The 27,803-nt window shown below is 45.9% G+C and overlaps 1 protein-coding gene across 2 annotated transcripts in view; it reads left to right on the forward strand.

Annotated features, from left to right (window-relative positions):
- Positions 1-27,803, forward strand: part of CD164L2 (CD164 molecule like 2) — a 133,465-nt gene that overhangs the window by 85,989 nt on the left and 19,673 nt on the right. Inside the window, exons 5-6 of one of the 2 annotated variants that reach the window (XM_085646430.1) lie at positions 1,045-1,207; positions 7,649-9,004. In XM_085646430.1, the coding sequence (XP_085502556.1) occupies positions 1,045-1,207; positions 7,649-7,667 (182 nt within the window). In that variant the 3' untranslated portion in view covers positions 7,668-9,004. Of the gene's footprint in view, positions 1-1,044; positions 1,208-7,648; positions 9,005-27,803 lie in introns of those variants that run through there. The other variant, XM_085646431.1, reaches the window with a different exon arrangement.

Below are 27,803 nucleotides of genomic sequence, written 5' to 3' on the forward strand. Positions count from 1 at the left end.
CACATAAGTTACATTTCGCAACAAGTCTAAATGTAAATCAGTTACATACTCTTGGTTATCCTGTAAATGTGGCATGGACCAGGGCCTCCTTTACTTCCTTTGTACACTCTTCCAAAAGGGTGCTGTGTTTCTTGATCAGGCCTACCTATAAGCCTTCAGGACTCCAGTGACGATGCCAAGCCTGAAGACTGATAAAGAGACAGTAGCATGGGCAACTGAACGACACTGTGAAGGAAGGTGACAACATATCTAGCTCCCTAGGGTTATTGGGTGTTCCGGTATAGCAAGAGTTGGATAGGGTAGGGCTCATGACCATTCCAACAGAGAGACAGAAAAGGGCCACATTCCCTTGTTTGAGGTGACTAACAAGTCAGAATGTTGTCACGGGACTAGAAACCTGTAGCCTCATTTACTATGTTTTGAAGCACGGCAGCGCTGCAAGCCTTCCTTCTGCTCTGCCGTGGGGCAAAAAAAATGGCAGGAATGCGCTGTATCTACAAGATAAGGCACATTCCTATCCTCCTCCCCAGCGCACATACAGTAGCTGTGCGCTATTGTAGATAACCTTGTGTCAAGTTGCAAGGTGCCTGCGCTGCAGGGATGATTGTTTTTGTGCTGGAAAACCTTCTGGTACAAAAACAATAATTGACGGTATTTTCCTCTTTCTATACCTGCTGCAGAAGGACTTTACGTGGCCTTGTAAATATGGACAAGCCCATTGCGTTGCCGGTGTGTCAAAAAAAGGGACTCACCAGCCATGCACTGGGCTTGTAAATGAGGCTCCAAATCGGAACTAGCTTACACTCAGTTGGTTTCTCAAGTGTCCCTCTCCTAACGAAAGGAGAGATCACAGGGGTAAGAAGGGATCGTGCCTGAAATGTAGTAGAATCTGCCTCAGACCAACAGACTTTTATTGATAGGGATCATTTATAAACTCTAAATTTGCTATAATTGACAATCCACTAGTGTGGAGGGGTAGCAGGATATGTGGCCGGACATATGTGATCGAGTAACTTGAAGTCCCATGTCTTCTTCTCTCGGCAGAACCAACGCCAGCTTTGCCTCTGACAGGCAACCCCGATATCCCGCCGCCTGTTTTCAGCATCACCAGCTTTTTTGGAGGGATCGTCTTGGTGCTGATAGTGCAGGCCATCCTCTTCTTCACTCTCCGGTTCATCAAAGCAAAGGACAGCACCTACCAGACACTGTAAGAGACCCCTCAGATATCCCTTGAAGTTACAAAATGTGTGGGAAAAGGTGGGGGGCACTTTAGGGGAAAGGTTGAATAGGGTGAGCATCTCTTTCCAGGTCATTATGGACATTGATCACCTAATGCATTCTTGTTGTTGGGATCTTGATTTACAAGAATTGAACTAGCTAGACACACCTAAAGTCAATGACTGGTAAGTGAACTCTTCAGTACTGGTACCAGTGTTCGCAATGACTTGGAGTGAGGTGGTCACCCAAAGTTTGACATAGGTGCTCACTCATTAAAGTAGTGGAACATCAGGCACCTTAAAACTTTGAGTTGGAAGGGTCGGCCTTCCTTAGTTTTGTGGTAAATAGACCTGGCTACTTGATTATTATGATGTGATCCCCATAGTGCTGGATTGGAGCATGTGCTTGCGTGCGGAAGTGTCATGCCCTAAGTGTTGGAAAATGGCCCTCTTACTACCGGGGACAGGAAAGACTCACCCTATGTCTTAGTATACAGAGAAGTGATCTCTGTATGTCTTGTGTGGAGGACGTAGGTACTTTATTGTTGCTAGGGCGATGTGTGTCCCCCTTTAGAGTTGGGGTAGAAGGACCATGCTAATTTAGTTTTTGGGTGTAAGTGACATGACTCCCTGAATACTGGGACTAGGAAACATGACCCCTGCGAGTCCGTTTGTGGTGGGCACTGCCATTTTGTGATGGTGTCCCAAGCTTTGGACACTGTTGCACTTCAACTGGATCTCCAGGAATGTAAATCTTACTCCAGGAGTTGGAAAACAGTTTGGAACTTAGAACATTCATGACACAAGCAGTTACATTAGATACATGTTATGGCAAGCCAGAATCAGAAATTCGGAAAATTACATTATTTATTGACATATCAGAAATTATTACTTTGAATAAAGGAATACTAAAAAATCTGAAACAAATAGCGAATTCTGGGACTGACTTATGACTCAAAGCAGTGCTTATGCAGACAGCCTGTTTAATACCCAATTCTTGGTTCCTTATGGTTATCCTTTGTGGAAACTATTAGCTTTTTCAGTCTTGGGTCTCATGTTTTTCACGGTGGATTCTTTTTAACAAATCGATCAATATGGCAAGTGTGTCAGACAGCATATTCAAAAGCCAAAAAAGCAGAGATAAAATTAGCGCCCTATCAGCAACAGGGTGCTTACACGCAAATTTGCATGTTAGCACCCTTTTATCCTACGCTTCCCCTTGCATCTCTAATGAAGGGGGCGTTCCAGAGAAAAATAATAGGACAAATGTCTCTAAGCGACATTTCTCCTATTATCAAGGATATCGCCAACCCTGTTAGAGATAAAAAATGCAGCACTAACCGCGGTTAACGCTGCTTTTTTACGTCTGGTATTTTTCTGACTTAGCCATGATATCCTATGTAAGGTGGATATTATGGCTAAGTATGTCTATCCCTATCAGCAAGCTATCGCCAAACCTTGTGGGATTATCGCTGTATTTCCAGCGATAATCTCACAATTGACAGCTTGCGCTCTGTATTTTATCTCTTTGGAGATAAGCGTTGCAAATAGCACGCTATCTCTGCGATAAAATTCAGAGTTGGCCGGCGATAATTATCCTCAAGCTAAGAGCGCTGAGCGATAATTATCGCCGCCCCTTGATGATATGCCCCCTGGACAGTCAGAATTTGAGGCTGGTGGTGGCATCCACTTTCCCCGAAGTACCTGGCGGACTGTCAAATGACGTTGGACTCATGGAAATTTAGAGCTAAGTGCCAGGGGCAAATTCACACCACCAACACCCTTATGCATCAAGCCAAAATCCAGTCGGTAAAATACCGATTCCTTATTAGCTCCCGGTATTAAGTAAAAAATACCCAATCCCAATGCATCAACCCAAAAGCAGAAATCGGTATTTAAGGAATCCTTAAATAGCGATTCTTTAAATAGGGATTCCTTAAATACCGATTCCTTAAATAGCGATTGCATTTAAGGAATCCCAAAGTGAGATTCCTTAAATGCAATGCATCAAAGTTAAAAAATTAGCGATTTCGCTAATAAGGGGAGCAAATTACCATGAAGATGAACTGCATGGTAATTTGCAAAAACTTTGAAAAATGCACTTTTGTGCATTTTTCAAAGTTTCATGTTGCGCACACACATGCCCTTAGAGCATGTGTGTGTGCAACATATGTGCACATATCATTTTCAGGGGTGCAACAGGGTGTCCTTTTGACACCCTGGCACCCTTGAAAGTGCTCCCGCTATTAGCGATTCGGTAATACCGAATCGCTAATACAGAATGGCTTTACATTCATTCCTATGGGCCTCCAAGCCCATAGGAATGAATGGGTAGGTATTCCTTATTACCGATTCGGTATTACCGATTCGGTAATAAGGAATGTTAAGGAATCGCTATTTGAATAGCGATTCCTACATGCATAGCCTTTTGCTATTCCTTATTAGCGATTCCTTATTTTTCGCTAATAAGGAATCGCAAATGCTAATGTTGATGCATATGCCCCAATATCTTTACCCGAAAGCCTAGGACGAAGAGGAAAACCTTTGTATCTCTCTAGGTCTGTAAAGGGCTCATACAAATGGACAGCAGCGCTAGCGCCAAGACACCCACGGGTAATCGAGTGATCTATGAGCTCCATTAACATTACAAAGTACATGTAAGATGAAGCACATGCACTTGCAGGCCTAGAATGCTCTCTGCGGGTCCTCGCCTCTCTTGTCGATGTCATTGGTTTGGCTCTGGTCCCCTGGGGTGCAAGGCCCCTGTTGCTGCTATGTGTCTCACTTCCATGAGAGGATCTCCTTACAGACATCTCTCCAGTGGACCTTGCACCTTATGTTCAGGACACTGACCATCACAAGTTCCTGTTTATCAAGGGCAGGTCCCAGTGGCATGGTTCCTGTTCCTGGCCACAAGATAAATAGGCAATACAAACTCCTGATCCTGGCAAACCTTTTTCTCAGAGCTCAAAGTAGAAGTTGCCTTCTCAGAGGGTAAAGATTTATTCCCCTTTGGGGAAACTGACTATAAGCCATGGCTCACGAAAAGGCAAACTACCTTTAAAAAATGTGAACACTATTCCGATCTGGATGGAGCACATCTTCTTGGCCCTTTCTCTTTTTTTCCAGGTATGTTTCAGATGACACAGAAACGGTTTACGCCAGATTGACAATGTGTTGCTTAGAAGAATCAACACTTTCCCACACCGGGTCTTCTGGTTGCTAGGCAATGCCAAGTGCAATGCTGTGAGAAGTGGGGAGGAGCTGAAGTACTGTTACTGGGCTAAATGTTGCCAGGCTCTAAGCTGCTGTGTATTCTGTCTGCCCGCTGAAACAGGCACCAAAGACTAGAGGGCGCCACTCTCACAAGGACAACTGGAACGTCAACCAACATTTTGTACAGCATCCACTGTGTCCTAAGCAGAGCTCCATTCATGATGCACTCGGTCTTCTTCCATAATACGCACAATACAGTGCCAATGTCATGGAGGTGAAAGTAATGAGCCACAATTATGTAGGAAGAGAGGAATATTCTTGAATCTATTTAGAAACAGAGGAATATTCTCGAATCTAGAAGCACAATTAAACATTTTGGGACAGAAGTCTCAAGACTTTGAATCTCTGCAAAGACATGCAAAGTGACAAAAAGCAACGCAAAGTCTTGAAAGGGTATTTACTTTCCCGCACAATACTTTATTTGCTCTGGTGGAGTATCCTTTTTTCAGTGTATATAGCATAGATGGTACTAGGCCATCCCAGTGCAAGCGGCGATGTTTTGTGATGGAAAGCCCTATCTATTAAAATTTTCAGACCAGGCTTTGCGTAAAAAAATAACGTCTGGTTAAAGGAGGCGCACAGTTGGAGACATTTATTTGTTTCTCTAGACGGTTCATACATTACATGTGGGCTGCACTCTAGAGCACACGTTCAATGTGTGAAATGTTTTAAAATTGTCGAGACGTAGACATCCATATTGGAAGGGAATGCTTGGATTACGAAAGCTATGATAGACATACCGCACACACCTCTGCACCACGGTGCAAAGGTGTGCTCACCGCACTGGGCAGCCTGCTTGTGCAACACATATTTAGTATATATGACTCTGCACTGCTCTCTCCCCTTTGTGCAAATCAGTGCTGCAACTTTGGTTCTGCAACCAGTGGCGTAGCTAGGCCTCTGGCCGCCTGTGGCGCAGTGAAGAGCAGGGGGGGAGGTGCTGGCAAGTTGTATCTGTTTGCCGCCCACAGCAAATGCATTGAGGAGCGGGGCTGGGGGAGGGGGTACTTGCTATTGCTGCCCGAGACGGCAGGTAAGAGTGGGGGGGAGGCTGCCACCCCCAAAACTCATGTCGAGGGGGGGACGGACCGCCCCCCCCCCCCCAGCTATGCCACTGTCTGCACCCCCTTCCTTTGCCCTGATGACTATAACTAGAAGCCACCAGCTGTCAAGGCTCGCCATAACCTGGTATGAAAGGGTCACAGCAAACTTCATATAGGGGACACACCTGTCAAACCAAACACAGCCTGGGCACAGTTGAAAGATGTACCCAAAATCACGGGACACCTTCCGTGGACCCACTGCACTGGGGTGGCTATCTGTGCCTCTATTGATGTGGCGAGTCCGATTCACTTCACAATGTGGTGGAGAAATGTTGTGCCTCTGGATTGGGTGAGGATAACATAACATGTATTTGTAAAGTGCACGTTCATCACAATGGGTATATTGGCGCTGAATAACAGATGTTTATTGTTACCCAACTCAATGGTGCTCATTTTACCGACCGCAGAAGGATGAAAGGCTGAGTGGAGCCGCCAGGATTTGAACCTGTGACCGTGAGGTCAAACACAGGCCTGCACGCATTTGTCCACTAAGCCACCATACACGGCCTAAAATAAGAAACACCTTAATCTTGGGCTAGAGGTACGGACTCCTTTGGTGTCGGTGAATATACATATATATAATTACTGATGATGTAGAAGGAAACGGGTCAGTTAGAGCTTGGCTGGAATGAAGTCACTAACTTAGTTTTGGGGTGGATGCTCAATGCCGCCTTAAATATTGTGCTGTAGGAACTTGGGCCCCCTTGTAGTGTTCGACTGGCAGGTCATGGCACCCTCAGTGTTGGAATGAAATGACAGAAAGTTGAGGCAGGGTGATGTGCCCCGTCCTTTCAAAAGTGTTTAGCCTTAAGTGAGGTAGGCTGCCGAATCCTGTGACTGGCCAGAGGGTGGATGCAGCATATGTGGCAGGGGACAGCAGGATGTGAGACTAGACTGTGAGGCACGACAAAGATGAGAGGTGGTGATAAGGTGGATAAACAGACAGACAGTGGAAACTGGCTGTGAATGGGGGTCTTAGAAATCATCACTTTCCCTAATGGTGTAAAATCATGTTGTGTTCACCGGAAGATTTTGTCTCAATATTGTGTCTTATTAACAGGTTTTACATCTACTTTGTGTTCTCTGACACTGTGTTGCTAACTTATTTATTCCCTAGCTCCATTCTAAACTTCTCTCATGCTCTCTGGTGCTTTCTAAGGCCATTATAATTCCACATTGGGTTCCCTGACACCATTTTGCTTCTACATTGGTATCCCTAGCTGTTTTACTTTCTTTGTGTGTTCCCTAACACCTTGCACTCTATTTCTATTTTGTATTGCCTGACACCATTTTACTTTCACGTGGCACTATTCTGTTCCATTTTGCTCGTGCGCCCTAGTGCCGATCTACCTCCACAGTGTGTTTGTTCCCTGGCACTGTTTTTATTCCATATTTTGTTTCCTGATGCCATTTTGGTTTCCCATTGGGCTGCGACACGCCATTTCCATTCAGCTTTCACATCATTTATCCTTGTGCCATTTTACTTCCACGTTGTGTTTTCTGACGCCATTTGTCTTGGATGTTATGAGACATCTTGCTTAACCCTTGTGTCCCTTGCGTTTCACAATTGTGCTTCCTCTTTTGCTTTCACGTTCCATTTCCTAGCACGTAGGGCTTGATTCGCAAAGCACCTCTGCACTCGTTGTGGAAACCCCACAGTCGTGGGGGAGTCTCTGCACTTGGGGCGGGATCTGCACAGTGAGAATTCTCATTGCGGGAATTCCATCCAAGTGCGTATACTCCCCCATGACTGTGGGCCACCACCACGAGTGCGAAGGCCCTTTGTGAATCAGGCCTCATGTGTTCTACCTCTACATTGTAGCCCCTGACAGCATTTTACTTCCATGTTGCTTTCTTGCACTAATATACCCTTACGTTGTGCGCCTTGGTGCTGCTCTACTTCCTCATTGTGTTCCTGGTACCATGTTATTTCCTCATTGTGTTGCATAACTTTGTTTAACCTTCAGCTTTGATAGCTTGCTTTATTGCAAAATGTCCAGGATGTGAAGTATGTGTCTCGTTTTTTTTTTCTTTCATGCTTTCGTTGCCCAGGGAGGATCAACCACAGTAGGCCGACATGGGCGCATATCAACAGCTCCAAGACGGCATGCTGCAGTCCCCATCCTAAGCTATCCTATTCCCCACACTCCAACACAGCGAACCCCATTGACATAGTACCAGTGGCCATCTCACCTACTGGAAAATCCGAATTATCGCCAGCACTGACTTTGACTGCCCCGCCCCAACCACCTCGTCCAAAAGGACTCATCGTGGCAGACATTCCCCCAATTTCCCCATAGGTCATCCATGTCGGTGTGACATTTGACTTGGCCGTGAGAGTGGATGCTTCTTACAGAAGAAGGAGAGTCGTCTGTCATCAATCGATGTGGAAAATGGATCTCTTGCTTTTGGTGTGGATGGAGGGGTTGGGGTTTTGACAATATCAGCGCTTTACACTGCCCGCCCAATCCCATTTGCAAGCGATAGCAGCAGTCCCTTTCATCCTCCCCACGAAAGAACACAAGAGACCCTCGCCCACCAGCCCCTGTCCTGAGGCCTGGTGCTTGAGCGTGTAGTTCATAGATGTAGTGGGCCGAGATGACAGATCTAGGGGGAGGAGGCAGAAGACAGACTAGTTGTAAGAAGGGTGTAGGAAGGGTGGCGTGAGAAGGTGCTGGGTGGGCCATCCCAACTCTTATAAAGCAGGCCATCGTAGAGTTTGTCAACTGTGCATGGGCGCTGAATGGCCCTCCTGAACAGATCACGTTCTGTCATTCTCAGCATGGTACCTTTAGGTGAACCTTCGCTCTTCTACAAGATTGGGGTTGGGTTTAGGGGAGGTGTTCATCAAATTAGGTTGAACTCCATTCACAATGAGTCAGAGTTCAACCTGAAAAAGGGGCCTTACAGTAGTAACCAGAGGCTCTTTCTAATCTCCCATGAACTTCAGTTTCTCACCCCCAAAATGTAAACTGGCGTGACAAAGCAAACCCACCACTCTGTAGCACCCTAGAGTATGACTGGTAGGGTGGGGCTGCGGGCACTAAACTGACATTCATGACTATCCGGCATCCCCTGAACTGGTCTTCGTGCTGGATGCCCTTGTTTACTTCTTTGATGTAGCTCAATATACCTGTGATGTCATCACCAAAATTACTTAGACGTGAACTTTATCTCTCATGCTAGAAATGTTTTGCGCAGGAGTAGTTGAAGTCTTCGGCTCCTGATAGACTCACCCTTGGGGCTACAATGGTTCTGTTCACTAAAGATAAATGTATTGCGCGCGCGACAACCAAGTTCAAAGGTTGTTGTTGAAATGTAGAAGTTCTGAGGTGCTCCTGGGGTGACGTATCGGTCAGTGTACGTCGCAATATACAATAGAAAATGGCACATTCAAACTTGAGTGTGTCCCCCTGGGCACACTGGAAAGGAAAACGTTTCAATTGTTCATGTGTCTAGCAATTTTATTCATTGCTTGTTTCAACATATAAAGTTTTCAATAATATCAATTCATTGTTAGACTTCGAAGTATTTGCATCATCTTGTTATTCAGATGTTTGTTTATAGTCCAATGCATTTCGGGTTACTTCAAACCCTTCATCAGGGACAAACCTGTGAACGCAATCAAAGTGAGGAGGCTTGTAAACTACTGCGGAGTAGGATAACATTGTCTAAACATTGTCATTAACGATTATTTAATTCGTGTGAATGCGTCCTGCTATTGATTCTGTGTGGGGGAGAAAGGGTATTCCCTCAACTTATTGTATGTTTGTTACCATGTGTATCTGATCTAATCTTGGTGATTGTAACATCAAGGTATGAAATACTTTTTTCTTGTATTTCATAGGAGAATTGTATTCTTTCATTGATGGTATTAAGGTCATTGAGGGCTTGTATCAATATGTTCTTGGATCCCTTCCAAAGGATAAAAATGTCGTCAATGTAACGGACAAACATTTTGTTGTAGATGTTCCAAGGAGCTTTTGAGCATATCATATCAAAAAAGTATTTCATACCCTGATGTTACAATCACCAAGATTAATAATACATTACATACAGATCTACATCGGAAACCGACCGACCGCAACAACATGTTACACTACAGCAGCTTCCATCAGGAAGCTCTCAAAAATCACTTACCGTACTCACAAATACTTAGAGTTAAACACATTGTTTCATCACCACAACTTGCCAATGAAAGGATACAAGAAATGTCAGAACGTTTTGAACAAAGCGGATATCCCAACAACATCATTGAACAAGCCATCACCCGTTCCCAACAAAAGACACGGAACCAGCTGTTACAGAAATCTATTCAAAGCACCAAAGAACGGAATGTTCTCATATCTAAATACTCTACGGTCAGCAATAACTTAAAAAAAATAATCTAACGACACTGGCCAATCTTAAAACAAGAGCAAGATTTCAATAACATATTTAATGAACTTCCAATCTTTGCATTCACAAGAAATAAGAACTTGGGGGAACTTCTAAAAACCAAAGATGAAAGAACAAAAACAACATACAAAGGTACCTTACCATGCCACAATTGTAACAATTGTAACAGCATAATTCGAGGACCATTCACCACACATCCACGGAAAGGACATACCATCAAACTACAAGTCACAGCCACTTGTGACACAAGGAATGTGATATACCTGCTCAAATGCCCGTGTGGCTTAAGTATACATAGGCAAAACTGAACGAAAAATCAAGACACGGTTGAATGAGCACAAATCTAACATTCGCACACACAATGTCAAATCCAGCATTGCAATACATTTTTCAGACTACTTCCACAACATCAGCCAACTGAAATTCCAAATCTTGGAAATTATAATGAAAACGGAAGGAAGAGACAATAACAAATTTCTATTACAACGTGAAAATTTCTAGATCAAGAAAATGGACTCTCTCAAACCACATGGTCTTAATGATCGGATTGAATACCAGTGTTACCTGTAGAGACATAGATAATATTTGGACATTCACTACTAATGATTGCTTTTGTAATCACAAAAGCACATAACATATTGCAATATTTGTATTTTGAATTATCATGCATTTTCATTTTCAATGAGCTTTCAATGTCTTATACACCTGTTCAACATGGCGACCAACCTCATCCACACGAATAACTTTACGATAACCCTTCCTTAGTTTTTATAAAACACACAACACATCGTAATGTTTGCACGTTTGAACTATCATGCAGTTCTCACTCCATTTTAGTTTCTACACCAGCACAATGACACCTATATCACCATTCTTAACGATGACAATAGCAACACACTCATCATTCTTCAATGTTTAGTACACCAGTTCATAATGGCCGCCAAGCCCATTCACACGAATGGCTATACCAGGATCCTTCCTTAGTTTCTATACAAACACGCTTCGCAGAACTAGTCCGTCATTTATAACCAACATTCAACACGCCATATTCAAACACAGCTACCAGAAGAAACAATCATCTAAGCTTTGTGCACTTAATGTAAGTAAGGTTCGCATTATTATCTTTTTCAACTTTCCCAACTAACCTCACCACGATAACACTTAAGCACTGACGCACTTATCTTTTTATTGTAGAACAACACTACATTCACCGGCTGCGTATATGTTTTTCGAGAAACAACAGCGCAAACAGATGACTATCACTTATTACCTCCCTAAACAGTCAGCTTAATATTGACACGCGGCTACATCCAATCACACAGATCCTGTTATTAACTATCCCATAGATCAGATACACATGGTAACCAACATACAATAAGTTGAGGGAATACCCTTTCTCCCCCACACAGAATCAATAGCAGGACGCATTCACACGAATTAAATAATCGTTAATGACAATGTTTAGACAATGTTATCCTACTCCGCAGTAGTTTACAAGCCTCCTCACTTTTATTGCGTTCACAAGTTTGTCCCTGATGAAGGGTTCGAAGTAACCCGAAATGCATTGGACTATAAACCAACATCTGAATAACAAGATGATGCAAATACTTCGAAGTCTAACAATGAATTGATATTATTGAAAACTTTATATGTTGAAACAAGCAATGAATAAAATTGCTAGACACATGAACAATCAAAACGTTTTCCTTTCCAGTGTGCCCAGGGGGACACACTCAAGTTTGAATGTGCCATTTTCTGTTCACTGAAGCACATACAACATTGACATTGCCTCCTGTTTCCCAATCTAAACTTAGTGTGCTCTTGGGCCTCTGTTCAGCGGCTTGAAGCCCAGATGAGCTCAAAAGGAGCAGAAAAGAGAAATTACCTGACTCAAAAAGAGATGTGATGTAGGAGATTATGGATAATTGGGGTCTCTAGTGTGAGGGAGATATGAGGAGGCTCTTGAAAGAAAATAAATTGGGCTACATAATGGTGTTGCGAGTCAGGCTGGTATCCCACAGAAACATTCCTAGTTCCCTTCAACCCCTTTCACAGCTAAGAACACGCCACCCCACCCAACCGCCCGTGTTAGTCACCCTCCTCAAGTGCCTGTTTTTTTTTTTTAGCATGTGGATTTCATGTGTTTGGTGTGTACCTGTGACGTGCTTTAGAACACTCTAACCCAGAGCTTTCCAGCCCGCCTTCAACATGGCTCAAAATGACCTCACCACTCCCACCTCACACATAATGCGCTCTGAAGTTTTAAAGTCTACATTTTGGATTGGATTGCAGTGCTTTACATAGAGAGAGGTTTTAGTTCTCATAGAGACATCGCACATCTCAAAAGTATGAGACTCACTCCTTGGCAGACAGCCAAAGTAGTATCTATCTCTTGTGACCACATGTCTCTCTCCAGGGTATTTTGGATAACACTCACTACCCCAAAGATTTTAATGGAGTCACACAACCGGCACTCATAATTACTCTTTGAAAACTCACATTCTTCCACGCCAAAAACCCTAATCACAAATGCAATGGTATTTGTGATGTCTTCCTAGGCCTCACGACCACCACAGGTGTAAAATCTCTCTATCCCTTCAACAAACAGGCTGAGAAGCTCTGGGGTGTGCAGTGTTGTCGTCTATTTTTTGCCGGTGTGCTGCTGTAAATTTCAAATTAAAGATTCAGAAGTTGCCTTCTCTGGATTTTGTCGTGTTGAGTTGCTGCTTGTCTTTATTTTCAGCCAAACACCCTCCCAGCCCCTTTTTTCCGCATCCCTTACCCTTACCTCCTCCGTGAAGTCTGAAAAACGCACAGCAGTGCAACTGCTTGGGAGGGAGGGGGAGCAGACCACAAACCAAAGAGTTGTGTGTAAAAGGCCGCTTTTTTGAAACAGGTGCACATCACATAAAGCATCCCTGGCAAAAATAAAAACCTCACTAATACATCCACATACCTGACCCCTGACCCTGCCCCTGCCCCTAAGATTTCCTTGAACCCACCCCAACATTACAATATTACATGATAATACAAAGCATTACATTAAAATATAACCCCCTTTAATTTTGCACTTCACTTAACCAAACTCCCCTGGAGTCCGGACACTAAACCTGAAAAGAGAAAAGGTAGAATGAGACTCACAAAAGGGGGATGACACAAACGCTTCCCCCGCATCCCATCTAACATAGCGTTGAAAACATTCAGAGGACCACCTACCCCGCCGCATGATGTCGTCCTGTGACCAACCCCTGTTGCCTGCTTCAGTTGCTGCCCCAATCCAGAAAGAATGAGTCCCGTAAAGCGCCCCGTCCAAACCAATGGTTTGCAAAGCTTTCCTCAAAACCATATGCAGCTGATAATCCGTCGGCCTACGCCCATTTTCGTGTTTGAACACTGCCGCCTCCCCGGATCCACCTGACAAGGCACGCCAGCGTCGCGCCCACCGAAGCGGGCACGTTGCCTCTAACTTGACCACCCTGCCTAGCCCCCTCTGGTCTGTTTTGGATTTGGCCAGCCAAATGTGTATACTCGACTCCAGCGGAGTCACATCTTGCCACAGAACTCCTCCCCCTGTCTTGTTGCCCAATAGCTCAGACACCCGAAAAGCCCCGAAAAACATCCACACCATCAGTGTAGAAAACAAGCAGGTCTCAAACTCATCTCTGCAGACCGCCGGTAAGACCTTGATTACTCGGTCTAACGTCTGCCAGGACAGCGTTTTCCATGACATGCGCTCCCCAGCTCGCTCCCTGGCACACCCCTTGAGAATCCTCCTCCCCAAATCCCCCGCCGATGATGGGTAACCCCATAAGTACTTTCCCATAAAGGCGATGCCTGCCAATTTTCCTGCAATTGTTACCCTAGATAAGCCTCTTTCAATAAGATCGAGCACAAACTGGATAACATCTTTCGACCGCCACCAGACATCAACCCACCTCTGGGCACCTGATGCTAAGAAATCCCTCCAAGCCAGTCTGTATGAGGACCATGTGGCTGCTGACAACGAGCCTACCACCAATTGTAGCATCTTACGTTGCCTACGTAGCACAAATGATCGGGCATTGGCATTGGCGTCCTGTCTGCCTCCTTGGCCAGCCCACGGAATCTCCCCCACTTTGAATGAGACAAAGCATCGGCTATGTCATTGTCCACACCAGGTACGTGTAAAGCCCTGAAAGCAATGTCGTGTCTCAGGCCCCCCAACACAAAAACTCTTAGCGACTTCAGAACTTTTTCATCCCTCGCTGACTGTCTATTCACAATTTCGACTACCGACATGTTGTCAACTCGGAACAGAAGCTTCTTGTGGGCCAACTTCTCCCCCCCCACAGTGTGATTGCCTCCACCAAAGGCAAAAATTCCAAAAAGGCTCTGCTCCTTCCCCCATGCCTCCACTGGTGTGGCCACTGCTCAGCACACCATCTACCCTGCCAAAAAAGGCCAAAGCCTTCACTGCCTGCTGCATCAGAAAAAATGTGTACGTCCCATGTGACCTCATCTGCCTTTGCCAAAGGCATTCCGTTAAAAGACTGCAGAAAAACAGTCCACATACGCAAATCCTCCTTTACACCAGCCGACAGTTGTACATGGTGGTGAGGTAGGTGATGTCCTGCCAGTGCCCACCCCAGTCTCCTACAAAAAGTCCTCCTAGCCTGAACCAACCTGCACGCAAAATTAAGATGCCCAAGGAGCACCCGAATGTCCTTAACTGTCACCTTCTCTTTTAACAGCATTCGTTTCAATAGGTCCAACATTTTCTCTTTTTTGTCTGCTGGCAGGCAAGCCTGCATTGCAACTGAATTAATTTCTATACCTAGGAAAGACAGGGCCGTACTGGGCCCCATTGTCTTTTCCGGCGCCAACGGCACCCCAAGTTCCACCATTAGCTCATAGAAAGTGTCCAGTGCTGCATGGCATTCCGTGGAGCCCAGTGACCCGACAAAGAAAAAATCGTCCAAATAGTGCGTCACCAGACGGTGACCCATGTGCTGCATGAACAACCACTGCAAAAAAGGTGCTAAAACATTCAAAAAGCACGCAAGACATACAGCAACCCATCGGTAATGCTTTGTCAACGTACCATTTTCCTTCGAAATGGATACCCAGAAGATCCCAATCATCCGGATGGACTGGAAGCAACCGAAATGCTGACTTTGTCACATTTTGCCATTGCTGCAGTTGCGCTCGCAGTCACTACCAGTGACATGGCCAAGTCAACTGAAGAGTAGGAAACTGAGGCCGTCTCCTCATCAATAAAATCATTGACTGAAGACCACTCCGACCATGACAGATGTTGAATCAATCTGTACTGCCCATCCTCTTTTTTGGGCACGACCCGATTGGCGAGACAATTAGGTTCTTTGTTGGCCAATCATCAAAGGGGCCTGCCATTCTCCCCTCAAGCACCTCTTTGTTCAGTTTGTCCCGCACCACTTGTCTGTGTTCTGAAGCTGATTTGAGATTGTCTGCCCACCGTCTCTGTCTTGGTCCCTGATAACCCAAACAAAACCCCTATCTGATCCCTTCCCGAAGAACCTGCGCTGTTCTCAAGTCCTCATACCCCTGCAGCCCCTCCTCCACCTTCTCTAGTTTAACTGGCATACAAGCCTTTGGGCCCAGGACCCTTCGGTCCCTTACCCCCTCTAGCGTTAGCAAAATGCTGCGATTGCCCTGCTGCTCCGGGTCCCGCCTGCTGCCACTGCTGGCTGCCCTGTTGCTGTCCGCCCCAGCAGTTAACCAATGCATGTCGGCCGCCGCATTTGGAACATTTGTGCCGAAACCTGCAATACTCTTGCGTGCACAGGCCCTTATTAAAATTCCAGCAGGCCCCTCCTGTCCCTGACTGTGTCTTGGCCGTGACCCCCACCCTTCCCCGGGTGGGTTTCCCCTGAAAGGGCAGGTACACTATCGGCAAACCACTGGCTGTAATGATGTTTTTTTCCCATTTCGCAGCCCCTATAGTATGTTGCCACATATCCGTGTCCAGTTCCCCCCATTTCGCCTCCAGATCCCAGGCCATTCGTGCCCTAATCTCCTCATTATACTGTGCCCACGCGTATCCACCCCCATCATCTGGGCCTTTCTGATCACATCCATATACTTAAATATTGCTACGCAGCACTCCAGGAACTTCTCACAGTATACGCTGGCGTAAATAAAAAATGCCGCCATCCAATTTTCTATTGTCAATGGCACGTTTGGCTTCTTGGACCAGCTCGTATTCCTCCTCCTTTGAACCCGCCTTAGACCTTACTTCTCTGTGTAAAAGCTTTAACATTTCAACACATTCCACTTTCCAAATATGCTACTTGGTTGACAACATTAAATGAGCGCCCAGGGGTTTCGTCACTCCCATATAAGGGAGTTTTTTAATCTTCAACTCTTTACTCTCCGCGTCCTCCTGTTTGTTCCCGCCGTCCCCTGGAACTGTGTCTGTGTTGGTCCCGCTCTCAACCTTGGTACCCTTTGCGTCCCCCACATCCCAGGATCCTACCCCAATGTCCATCACGTATTTACCATCCTGCAAGCGCTCCCTCACCTCCCCCCTTTCCACCTACCCCCCTGTCCCCACAGACACCATCAAACGCCTTTTTCGCACTCTAGCGGCCTTACCTGGCTCTAAGGAGGGTGCCCGTACAGCTGCAGTCCGCCTTGCCAGTGTCTCTCTTCCTTCCACAACCCGCGGAGCCTTCACCGGGTAACCGTGCTCTCTTCATGGTTTCACCGCTGGTGCCTGTAAAACACTCCATAGCACATGAAAGTGCCCCCCTTCTCCCCGGACCTCATCGTACTGCAATTCCCCTTCCTCAGACTATCTTCATCATAATCCAAGACTATCGGCTCTTCCACCTGGAGGCAGTGTCGAGACCACTCTTTCCTGCGGGCCCTACCGGACCCAACCTGGCCTCCTTGCGGGGGAGCCGACTGTACACTCCAGTACTCCCCAGATCCTTCCGCCATCTACAAGACATTCCTTGACGGTGCGGCTGTCCACCGTGACCTGCCTCTCGTTGGGGCCAGAGAGGTCGTACTGGGCCATCGTGTGCTGGCCGTGTCGGGATCCCCCGCCGGTACCTGGTGCGCCACGTGAGGCTCCGCCCACCCTTCGCCTCTGTGCCCGTGGGCCGCTCCTAGCCCTGCCGAGTCACCTGCGCTGCGACGCTCCTTGCCCTGTAACAAAAATGTTTGGACTGATGTGCTGGGTTCCTCGCCTCTAACCTCTACGCCCCTACCCTGCCAACCCCACGATGCTCCCCTGTCCTTATCCTCCCTGACCTGAACATTCCATCCTGACGTCTCTACCCGCTCAGTGGGGGGGAAGCCCCCCTTTCTCCTTCCCGCTCCACTCCACTCCAGCATGGCCACCACCATGGCAGAGGCGGGGCTCACCCCCAACTCACTCCTCCGCCCGTCCTCCTACCCTCGAGCCCTCCCCAGGCACCACCCCTGTGAACCCCCCAGCCTGCTCCCAGGCCGGCACACCCACCGGCAGAGACCCACCCCGAGCCAGATACGCATCAAATCGACCCACACTGTCCAGCCCCCTCGCCTCCTCGTTCCACTCCTCAAAAATGTCTAAACCTTCCCAAGCTTGCCTCCCCTGCCGGATCTAGCTCCGTCGGCATTTCCTCCTCGTACCCTAGCCCACTGCCCCTTACCCCCTCAACCTCGTCCCAGTCCACCATTTCCAACTCACCCCCACGGAGCCTCCCGCCCCAACTGAAACGCGATGATCTTCCATGCTTCCCAAAATGGAAATACGATATGCACCTAGCTCCAAACTACCCTGATAAAACACCACTAACTCCGGACAAAAACTACCTCAAAAACGACCTAACGCCAAACGCTCCCAGCCACCAGGTCTACGAACCTAAAATGGTGGCTGGGAGCAGGAGCCCAAAGCCTTTATAATTGGACTCTGTTTGGGCTATAAAAGAAATAGCCCAAAAGCAAAATGGAGGGCTTGAAGCCTGCCCCCCGCTCCACCCAAACCGCACGGGCCTGCCGTCGGCTACCCCCCATACCCCCATGTGTAACACTCCTGAAGAGAAATAACAATTTAGCTTCTCGGTGTAAAGCAGTATTCATAGCATCCCAAAACGACCACGTACGTGCACTCTAGGACGTTCTGGATAACGCTCTGTTGGCTGAAAGGGATTGTATGTTGCAATGTCGAACCCTGAGACAGGGTAGGACTTTCATCCGACGTTTCCCCCGGCTAAACTACATTTGTCGCCCCTCCACCCCTCCCCCATCTACCCTTCCCACTGGTGATCATAGTCAGGGGTCCTTTTAGTGTTCACAGGTTATGTCTGGCCTGAATACTTCAGAGCAGTGTCCAGCCTGTTAACACACATTTGCCACTTGTCCTTGAGAGCCAGCCAGGCAGAAAAAAAGTGGGAGTGGGAGAAAGATAATTGGAGGGAGGCTAAGAAGCTAAAGATACAAGATTTTATAGACATCCTGGAGGCAAAGAACCCTGGAGCTCAGAGGGTGGGGGCAGGAGGGTGAACGGGGTGGGGTGCATTACGGGGGCTATTGTTATGCCAGCGGTAGGTGCCCTGGGCCTGGGCCCATCTCACTCGTCTATGCCAAGAGCCAGCCCTACCCTGAAAAATTGATGTATAGGTATACTGTGACCATAATCAGATCTACGGAAATATTGTCAAGCTTAGTTGGGATTATTATTAACTCCGCCATTACTATATTTTGGTATTCGATAATCAGTGCCTCCCTATGCCTGTAAATCAGGGGTCTTCAAATTGTTGGGCAGGCCCCCCTAGGGGGGCCTCAAGTGATGCCAGGGGGGCGCCAGGCTCTGACCAAAAGGAGCATTTTGCTGATAACAGTGCTTTGTTTTCAGCAGGAAAAAATGAGCAGCAGTAAGCCCCTCTGAAATGGGCCAAGACTAACATCCTTTGTCATTTATATCCTAGTTGGGAGAAGGTGTCAAAAGGGAAGGGACTTCAAATATTTTTCTACACCCCCCACCCCCATTTCTAATAATCACACTGTGGATACTTTTATATGTTAGTAAGGCCTGCGTGACCAGATTAATATGTTTGGCAATCACGTATTTGATTGCATTTTTTAAACGGTAGCAGAACTTAACTGCAAAGTTTTTATAAGTCTAGACATAGTTAAACATTGCCAGTTAATAGAATAATTGTGAAGATTTTTGAGGGGAGGCCCGGTGCTTTTTTTTTCACTGGGTGGGTGCGGGAGGGGTGGGGGGGGCGCGGCATTAAAAAGTTTGAAGACAACTGCTGTAGATCGATCTTTCCAGCTGCTAAAATGTGGTATGAAATCCTAAAAAGCCAGGTCTGGCTGAAGGTGCCACAGTGACATGCAACCACTTAGTAGCTGTGAAAAGCTGAAGACATGCTTTAAAAGATCTCTAATCACATTTGCTAAATCACGCAGGTTAAATAGATGTCCGTGTACACCTGAATAATAACAACACCGTGGAAGAAAAGCAATCTAAATCCGCCCTGCAGGAGATTCTGACCTCTGATCTGCAAGACATACACAGATCTTGTTGCAATAAGTTCCCGTGATATGACCTGAGTTTTGGGGATGAGGACAGATAATCTAGGTTCACCCAGTAGCCCTGATGGGGTGGGGAATGGAGATTGGGCCTGTACTATTATTGAGATGGCTTTTTTAAGGCAGAATTTCCTGCTATATCTGGAAAAGCCTGAGCTACATTAAGGCCATTGCAGGCAGGTGCTTAATGGCGGCACAACAAATGACCACAGGAGGCCCCAGATTTTAACAGCATTAGAAATAAGTTTTGTTGATGTTGATTCCCTACACCTAAGTAACAAAAAATACATTTTGCCTGGTCTCCAAAAATTGTAATGCGTTAAATCTACAACCCTAGAGTATCAAAAATAAATAGAGAAGAATTATATGTCAAAGAATAAATCAAACCAATGATAAACTTGTATTTATAGTACCAATTGATCGCATGGTGTGGAAGTGTGCAGAATAGTGCATGTGCTGTTAGTGTAGGTAATTGTGAAAATGAATATTGAAGAAATTAATATGTTTGTGTTTAAAAGATCACTCATACGCTGGACAAGATGAACATATACTTTATTTTCAAGATGATGCATGCGGCGTACCCTGGCAACCTCATCTCCAACTGACTCTCACAGAATTTTCATCTCAGAATTCCAGTGATGGTTCTGAGATCACAAGGGAGTCAGTACAATAAACAAATTATATTGAAAAATAATACACTCTATTGAGAATATAATGGGTTTGGATATGGCAAGGGACATTGTTGATTCTGTTTTGTTATACGTCTTGAATTCATTTCTCATTATGCTCTATGATTGTTTATCTGCTGTACATTGTTGATGTTTCAGTGCATAGTCCTATTGAGAGATGGCCTTCCTCTGGACAGATTTACTTAAAGAGATTGATACTTGTTATGTTATTACCCAATCAAGAATGGCCCATTCCACATCTTTAAGTGCTAGTATGCATATCAATTATTGGCATTTCCAAACTCCTTTCTGCACAGGAACACAATTCAACTCCATACATATTTAACTCTTGGTTATCTTCTAACATGAGATAGAGCATGAGCTGCACAAGTTATGGGTGCCACTTTGCCTAATACTCGTCTCACTTACAACAGCATACATGCTAATAGACACGATTCAAAAATGGCTTTATTTTGGTTGTCTCCTGCCAGAAATTGCCTCTCCTTTAAAAGAAGTAAAGGGAGAAATACATTCTCCCGTTTAGTTTTTCAAAATCTCCCACTTTCCTCTTCTAAAAATGTTGGCAGGTATGGGACAGATCAGTGAGAAAAGTACAAAAATTAAAAAGTGATGGATGTAAGGCTTGAATTAATCCCACCATTGATAATGACTCTTCTCCTCAATCGAGGCCATTCTATTTTGGTCACTATGCCACTGCAGAGAGAAGTTCATTATATGCAAATCAGTTTTGTCCCTTCCCTTAAAAGGGGCAGTCAAACCTGAAGTCCCATCCTAAGGGGATCCATATCTGTTCAGAATTGAAACACAGCCACCCACAGACATGGTTAGGCCATGCCAGGCTGTATCAAGAAGGTCTGCTTCAGTCTTAAAATGTAGGAATGTAAGGGACACAAATCTGAGCACACCTATGCTATTGACGGCAAACAACTGTGAAAAGCTAAACTGTGGTTCCTTATGCTCCCAAACAGATGGGATGTGGCAGTTCAGATTGACTGTCACAATTGGAATATTTATCATTATGTCAGCCATTATGCGCTGCATGATAGGGAAAGGGCAGGACTGCGCCATACATAACATTGTATGGTGCATTCCTGCCTTTTCAGAGTGCTGGTGCACAATGTGCTGCCTAGCGCCAGCGAAGGCACTCTTGCACCACGGTGGAATGGAGCCTTCATTGTTAGCAGGATTGTTAATGTGTAGGAAGGGTAAACTTCCTGCACAAAATGTTCTGCAGAATGCAGCACACATAGAAAGCAGAAGTAACGAGGAGAAATAAACAAACATTTCTCCTTGTTACACCTCATCAAAAATATGTTTTGGGTCTCAAAATGCCCACATTGACATAGCAGACCCGGGTATTGAAGGGAACTACTGTGTGCAGGTTTGCTCCGAGTCAAAGATCAGAATTCCGTCACTCACAGTGAAGGAAGCCAATTGCTCACGTCGGCTGACCCATTGCCCCATGCTGTAGTGGACAGAAGAAAAATGTGAAGAACAAAACCACAGACCAGTGAATGAAGAGGACTGGTGGAAAGTTCCATAAGAAAATTGATTACACATAAAATGTTAGTAAAATCAACAGGTCTTGGCTAACGGCAGACCTAAAATGGCCAACGTATGAAACTGGGGGAAAGCCAAGACAAAGCTGGAGAGGGAGTAGAGTAAGGCAGGGAATGGCAGGACAGATGCGTCTGCCGTTGCTGTATGTTTTGAAGTTTCTATCAGCAGATGCACAGGTTCTAGCAGCTTTTGCTGTAAAATCACTGAGAAGCTGTGTGTGTGGGGAGCTGCGCGTGCTCTTCTCAAGCCTTGCGTGAGGTGTGATGGCCGCCGGCTTGGCAAGAGAGTGTTTTCATTTGAGCTGCCTATGAGTAGGAGCTTGTATCTAGGCACCGGGGTGCCTCAAAGGGGTCCTTTGATCCTGCTGTCCTGAAATATTCCACTATTGAACGGGGGGGCCTCCATGTAGGCCTGAGAAAGACTGCTCTTTTTCAGCTCCCTGGTGGGCTGTGGATGTGTGAGCAAAACGTGGAGGGAAAACAGATGTGAAGGAAGAAGTCTGCATCTATTTTATGTTACAGTTATCGATTTTCCCGTTTAGTAAGCCCCTGCACAGCGCTATTACACACTTTAACTCTAACTTTAACAATAACTCAGCCCTAGCAACACTTCATGCTAATAAAACAATAATGTGTAGTCAGGACTTTAAGTGGGATGAAAACACTGGAGAGGGGGTGTCCCCCAAAAGGGGCGTGGCTGATGTAATTAAGGGTGTGGCTTAAAGACATGTAAGCCAACAATCTGTTCTTAGCATAATGTGCCCCCCTGACTGGTAATTTGCTACTTCTGTTATTACATCCAGATATATAATACAGCAAGTAACATTACACTTACAACAAGACAGAACAATTGGCTTTGTCAATGGTTGTTAGTGGCATAAGATAAATAAGCAACCGCTATGCTTCGTTGTATATAAGATTGAAAATGCTTCAGTTGTGAAAAGATGAGACTGTGAAAGAACTAAAACGAGTCTCTTTGAAGTTACATCAGAGGCAGTGAAGAGTGGTACTGCTGCAGTTAAGTTTTTTTCTTTTCAGTCTGAGGGCAAAACCCGATAGGGACCCGTCTCAGCAATTGCTCTTTAGAGCTGCCGGTGCTGAGCAGCGGCAGAACCCGGCCCACTTAAACCCTGTGTGTAGTCTTCCGTCTGATGACGGAATCTCTGTCTAGTTGGTGTAGCTGGAGGGTCGTAGAGCAGAGCCGAGATGCCACACTGAATCCACAGAGGAGCACTCCTGCAGACTGACAGTCCGACGACCGAGCACGTGTCAGATGAGCGGGAGGCCCAGCCTCTCTCTACATGCACTCAGACCATCGGCAGACGTGATTGGCAGGTGCATCTTCTAGTAAAAACCCACCTGGAAGGTGCAACTCTTCAGTGTGACCCTAAACTTTATCAAGTCCCCCCCTTACGTCTGAGATTTGTTTTGAGGCCATTTCAAAGTACAGAACATGGTACAAATAGGGATTTCCACAACTGCTCAATATCTGGCTGGGCATCTGGAGGGTAAGACTGTGGAGGGCGATCTCAGGTGTCTAAAGGGATGGCTGATCAAGGAAATCTTGTAAGGCACCCCTTGCAGACTCTCATGTACCTATCACAGGGCCTTTTGGTGCAATCTCCATCATCAGGCGCCATCGAAGGCCCTTGGGGCAGGAGTGACGGGACTGGGTCACCTGGATTCCAGTAATAGCCAGTAAGCTCGGTTCTGGATCCTTGGGAGCCTGGAGAGACACTTTGGCAGGCCTGGTCAGAAGTTGCTGGAAGAGCCCACCAGGAGGGTCACTGCAGCAAGGATGAAGGAGACTTTGTGAGAAGAGTCACCAGAGAGACAAGACTCCACAAAGCTGCAGGGAACAGTCTGCGGGTTATAAACAATTAGGGGCATATATTTATAATTGTATCACGCAGCGCAGCACAACACTGCGCGGCAAGTCACATTGCTGCGTTGCATGATAGGGAAAGGGCAGGAAAGCGCCACACTTGTACAGCGCATTCCTGTATGTTCACAGCACTGGCGCACAATGTGCCGCCTAACGCCAACACAGGCGCTCTTGCATCATGGATAAGGGTGCATGCAACAATCCCCTGAGTCATTTTGTTCTTTCTATATGTGCTGCAGAATTGAGCACGTATAGAAAGAGGAAATAATGAGGAGAAATGAACATATTTCTCCTCGTTACGCATCACGTGGTGAGGTGTAGCAGTTTTGGCACATTATTATGTCTACCACTAATGGTAAATCTAGGAAAGCATCAAAATCCATGGGTTTTTCATGGGAGCACCCACGCTCCACCCATGGAATGCCTCCTTGGGGCAGAGTAATACGACGCAGTGATCTGCACTGCATTGCGGCACTCTGGATTTATCAAGCCACTCGGGGCCACACAAGGTGGTCTTGCGTAGCTTGATAAATTGCATCTCAAGGGGTGCATTGCTTTAGCACCCCGTTGCCTGGTGCAAAAGCAATGCAACCTTTGATAAATATGGCCCTTATTATGTATGGGTAATTTATAACTCACTTATGCAGTTAGAAACCACAGCTTGTATGTGCACAGGGAGCGAAGGAGAGACCTCTGTCGCGCTGCACTCCTCGGTTGTGCATCCTCCATGCTGGCGCAGTTTGAGCTGCATTGAATCTGGGCCTGAGAGCGGGATAGGTGAGGGAATGAACTCAGCCACTGAAGGGCTGAATACTTGCAGAAAGCGAGGTCTGTTTTGGGGCTTATATCGCAGTTTTGAACTGATTAAGTGTATCCTTAAAATGTGAACATTTACTATGGGAAAATACTTCAGTGTGATTTTGCCTGGAGGCGCGAGCTGGTGTGACTTAGAACACAGTTTCTGCTTGAGTCACTTAACTAGAGTTTAATATTGGTTACACAGCAGAGGTTGCACAACATTATTTTTCTGCATTTTTTTATAGTGCGAGTCTGGCCCAAGGGCATTAGAGCGCTTTTCAACAGAACTAGGCTAGTTGTAAATTTGTACTGCAATATGAATATAGCACTTACTATCCCTGTTTGGGGGCCGAGGCGCTTTACTACATGGGTAGCATGCTACACCATGTAAGGTGTACTGTTGGAATTGTGTTGTCTCTCTTTTGATTCTATGTGGGAAGTCTTTCTGTGTCGCTCCGTGATGGCCACCGAGGTGCAGTTATGAGACACCGCGCTTAGCAGTGTGATGGATGAAGAAGTGTGAGGGATTGGTGCACTGTTTATGATCTTCAATAAACTGGCAGCTTTGAGCAGCTCTGCAGGTCCCTTCTGACATTTCTTATGCCCATAGTCCACTTAAATGTCTACTGCAGTGGGTTGTCCATTCTGAGATATTTTGTTTATGGTGCATTTTTAAGCATAGTTTGCAAAAGAATTAGTGGGGAGATCTGCCGGGATGGACTTTGTTTATGTAATTTCATAGTTAATTGTCATTGTGTGACATTAAACAGCTGTCTTAGCATGTAGCTTCTTGGGACCTGTAGTGGTGGACGAAATTAAAGTCCTACATTGGCCAGCGGCATGTGGCACAAGCTCTTCAGATATTCCATACCTGTTCAGTTGATGATGGGTGGTCTAATTGCTGTAGACTGGTACATTATTGCGTGATGGACATGATTCCTAGCAGTTGCATCTTATCTGATTGCAAGAGTGTCAAGCAGTATAACGGAATTCTTATTCAGCCTGTACGAACTACAATCGACGGCCCGACCGCTCAGTGTTATGGCATTAGCATTAGTGTGGACGAGGCACTCGAGCAATTTACACCAGGCGGCACGCTGCTCCAGAACCCAAGGCCAGTGTTTTTGTCAGTGGATATTATTGGTTATTGGGATTAGCCGTGTGCTTTTAACCCCTTCAGTGCCCATGACGAGCTGGACTCGTCATGGGCCGCGGTGGCGCTGTGCCCATGACGAGTCCAGCTCGTCATAGACCCCGCCCGCTAATACAACGGCCGGCACAGGGCGGGGAAAGGGGCGGGCACTGAAGGGGTTAAGGAACGCATTACATGTACTTGCTCCAGGTTCCATGTGGTGAATTAAGCTGTGATCTTAAGTGGATAGAGGTATGTGAATTCATATAAATGGTTGGCGGCAGTGCTTTAAATGGGCCGGTACTCGCCGGCACTTCTGATTTTTTTTAACGTCAGTACCGGCACTTCTCTGTCGCCAGGGAGAGTACCGGTACCCTGATCGGCGGCACGGCAGGCTCAGGTTAGTTTTCTCCTCCAGTGCAGGGCAGTAATCAACTCGGCTGAAGCAGCCTTTGCAGTTTTGCTGGCAAAGATTCCAGCAGCGCCCATGTGAATGTCCCCAAACTGCAGGGGGGTGAGAGGGTTTGTGTCACGCTGTGATTAACAGGACAGGGTCTCTAGACAGACCCTGCACTGGCAATCAGGTGCGCAGCGACCATTCGGGTGAAAGTGCCATCATGACTTTCATTTTGTGTAATGAGTTAATCTTTATTTTTTTTACAGAAACACATTTCTCATGTGTTTTAATTTGTGCTGCAACTGATACAGAAGTAATTATGTATGATCATATTTTGCCCTTAGCCCCGCCCACTTGCCACACCTCTATTTTAATGAGTACCTGCACTTATTTTTCCCCATTTAAAGCACTGGTTGGTGGTATTAGAAGATGAGCTACATGTGAATAGGTATTATTACGGTGCATGGGTATGACTATTAAAGGAAAGTATGTGATCTTTGACATGAGCCGTAGGCAATTTGCGGAAATGCAATATTAGGGAGTAAGGCAAACATGCTCCTGACTCAAAGTAGCCAGTGCTCACAGAGAGGAGGCATGCAGAGAATAACAAGTAAGGAGAGGTTCATTTGGAAAAAAGGAGAGGCAGCGATTCCAGCTTTAAGTCAAAGTTAATTTTCATGGGGATGCAGAGATTGCGTGCAACATTCTGAGAATGCAAAACTGTAGAAAGAAACATTATCTGCATATCAGAGTTTCTAGGAATTTTTGATAAGCATTTGCAGTAAAACAGCCTATTCTCTGAAAGGCTACCAGTTAGACCACCATTTTTTCAACAACAGCTGATCGTCTGGAATCATAAAGTAATGCCTGGACACATATACAGGGAAATATCAAAAGGTTTAGGCTGTACTCAAAGGCAGCAGGAATTTTCATGATCTCCAATGCAACAACAGTACATTTGGGATTGTATGCTGGCTTTCACATAGGCGCCATTTTGATTTTTACACAATTACATTACAAATATTTACAATCTGGGGGCAGGTAATAACGTGTTTAAAATCACATGATTTACAAAGCTCAAGCACTGAAACGCAAATTTGAGTGCCGGACCCCACTAAAAACATCAAATTGCATTCTTGATACAAACAGGTACCTGAATCTGCCAGGGTCTGAGCAGCTGCACTGCCTCCTGTCATCAGGAGTGTGGTACATTCACTGGTAGAGTGCCAGTATACCTCAGTTAGGTAGGGTTAGGTACCATCACACAAATCCTTCCATTGCAACCACTTACTGTAGGCATACAGTGCTGCTGACCCAACCACTTAATAATAAATCGAAACAATTTATTTACATACATAAGCAAACCACGGCTGCAGATTACACAGTAGCTCTCATCTGAGGGAAGTGGAGAAACAGGAATCCAACTCAACTGAAGTTACTGCAGCTCTATCTGAGATAAGCTGTCTCCTGGTGAGCACAGGTGGGTGGTTTGTGTCCCTTGTTTTTTTCTAGCATAGGGAGATTAAGGGATTTGACCAGAATCACAGCATGTTCAGCCAAGGCCGGGGTTCGAACTTGACTTCCCATGTTACATAGTTGGCAGCGCTAGCCTATAGGCCACATCTCAAACTATATTGCAGTTTACTCCCCTAGCTAGCCTCCACCATTTACCAGCAAAGCCACCAATTTTTTGGGGAGTGTTTAACTTGTGATTGAATACTTATATTATCATTTAATTGAACATTAAACCTGTTGCGTAGTTAGTCGTCATGTCTTTGGTAAGAAGCCGGGGTAGCAATGGAC

The sequence above is a fragment of the Triturus cristatus genome, chromosome 3_1 (assembly GCF_964204655.1).
Source record: "Triturus cristatus chromosome 3_1, aTriCri1.1, whole genome shotgun sequence".
NCBI classification, from domain to species: Eukaryota; Metazoa; Chordata; class Amphibia; order Caudata; family Salamandridae; genus Triturus; species Triturus cristatus.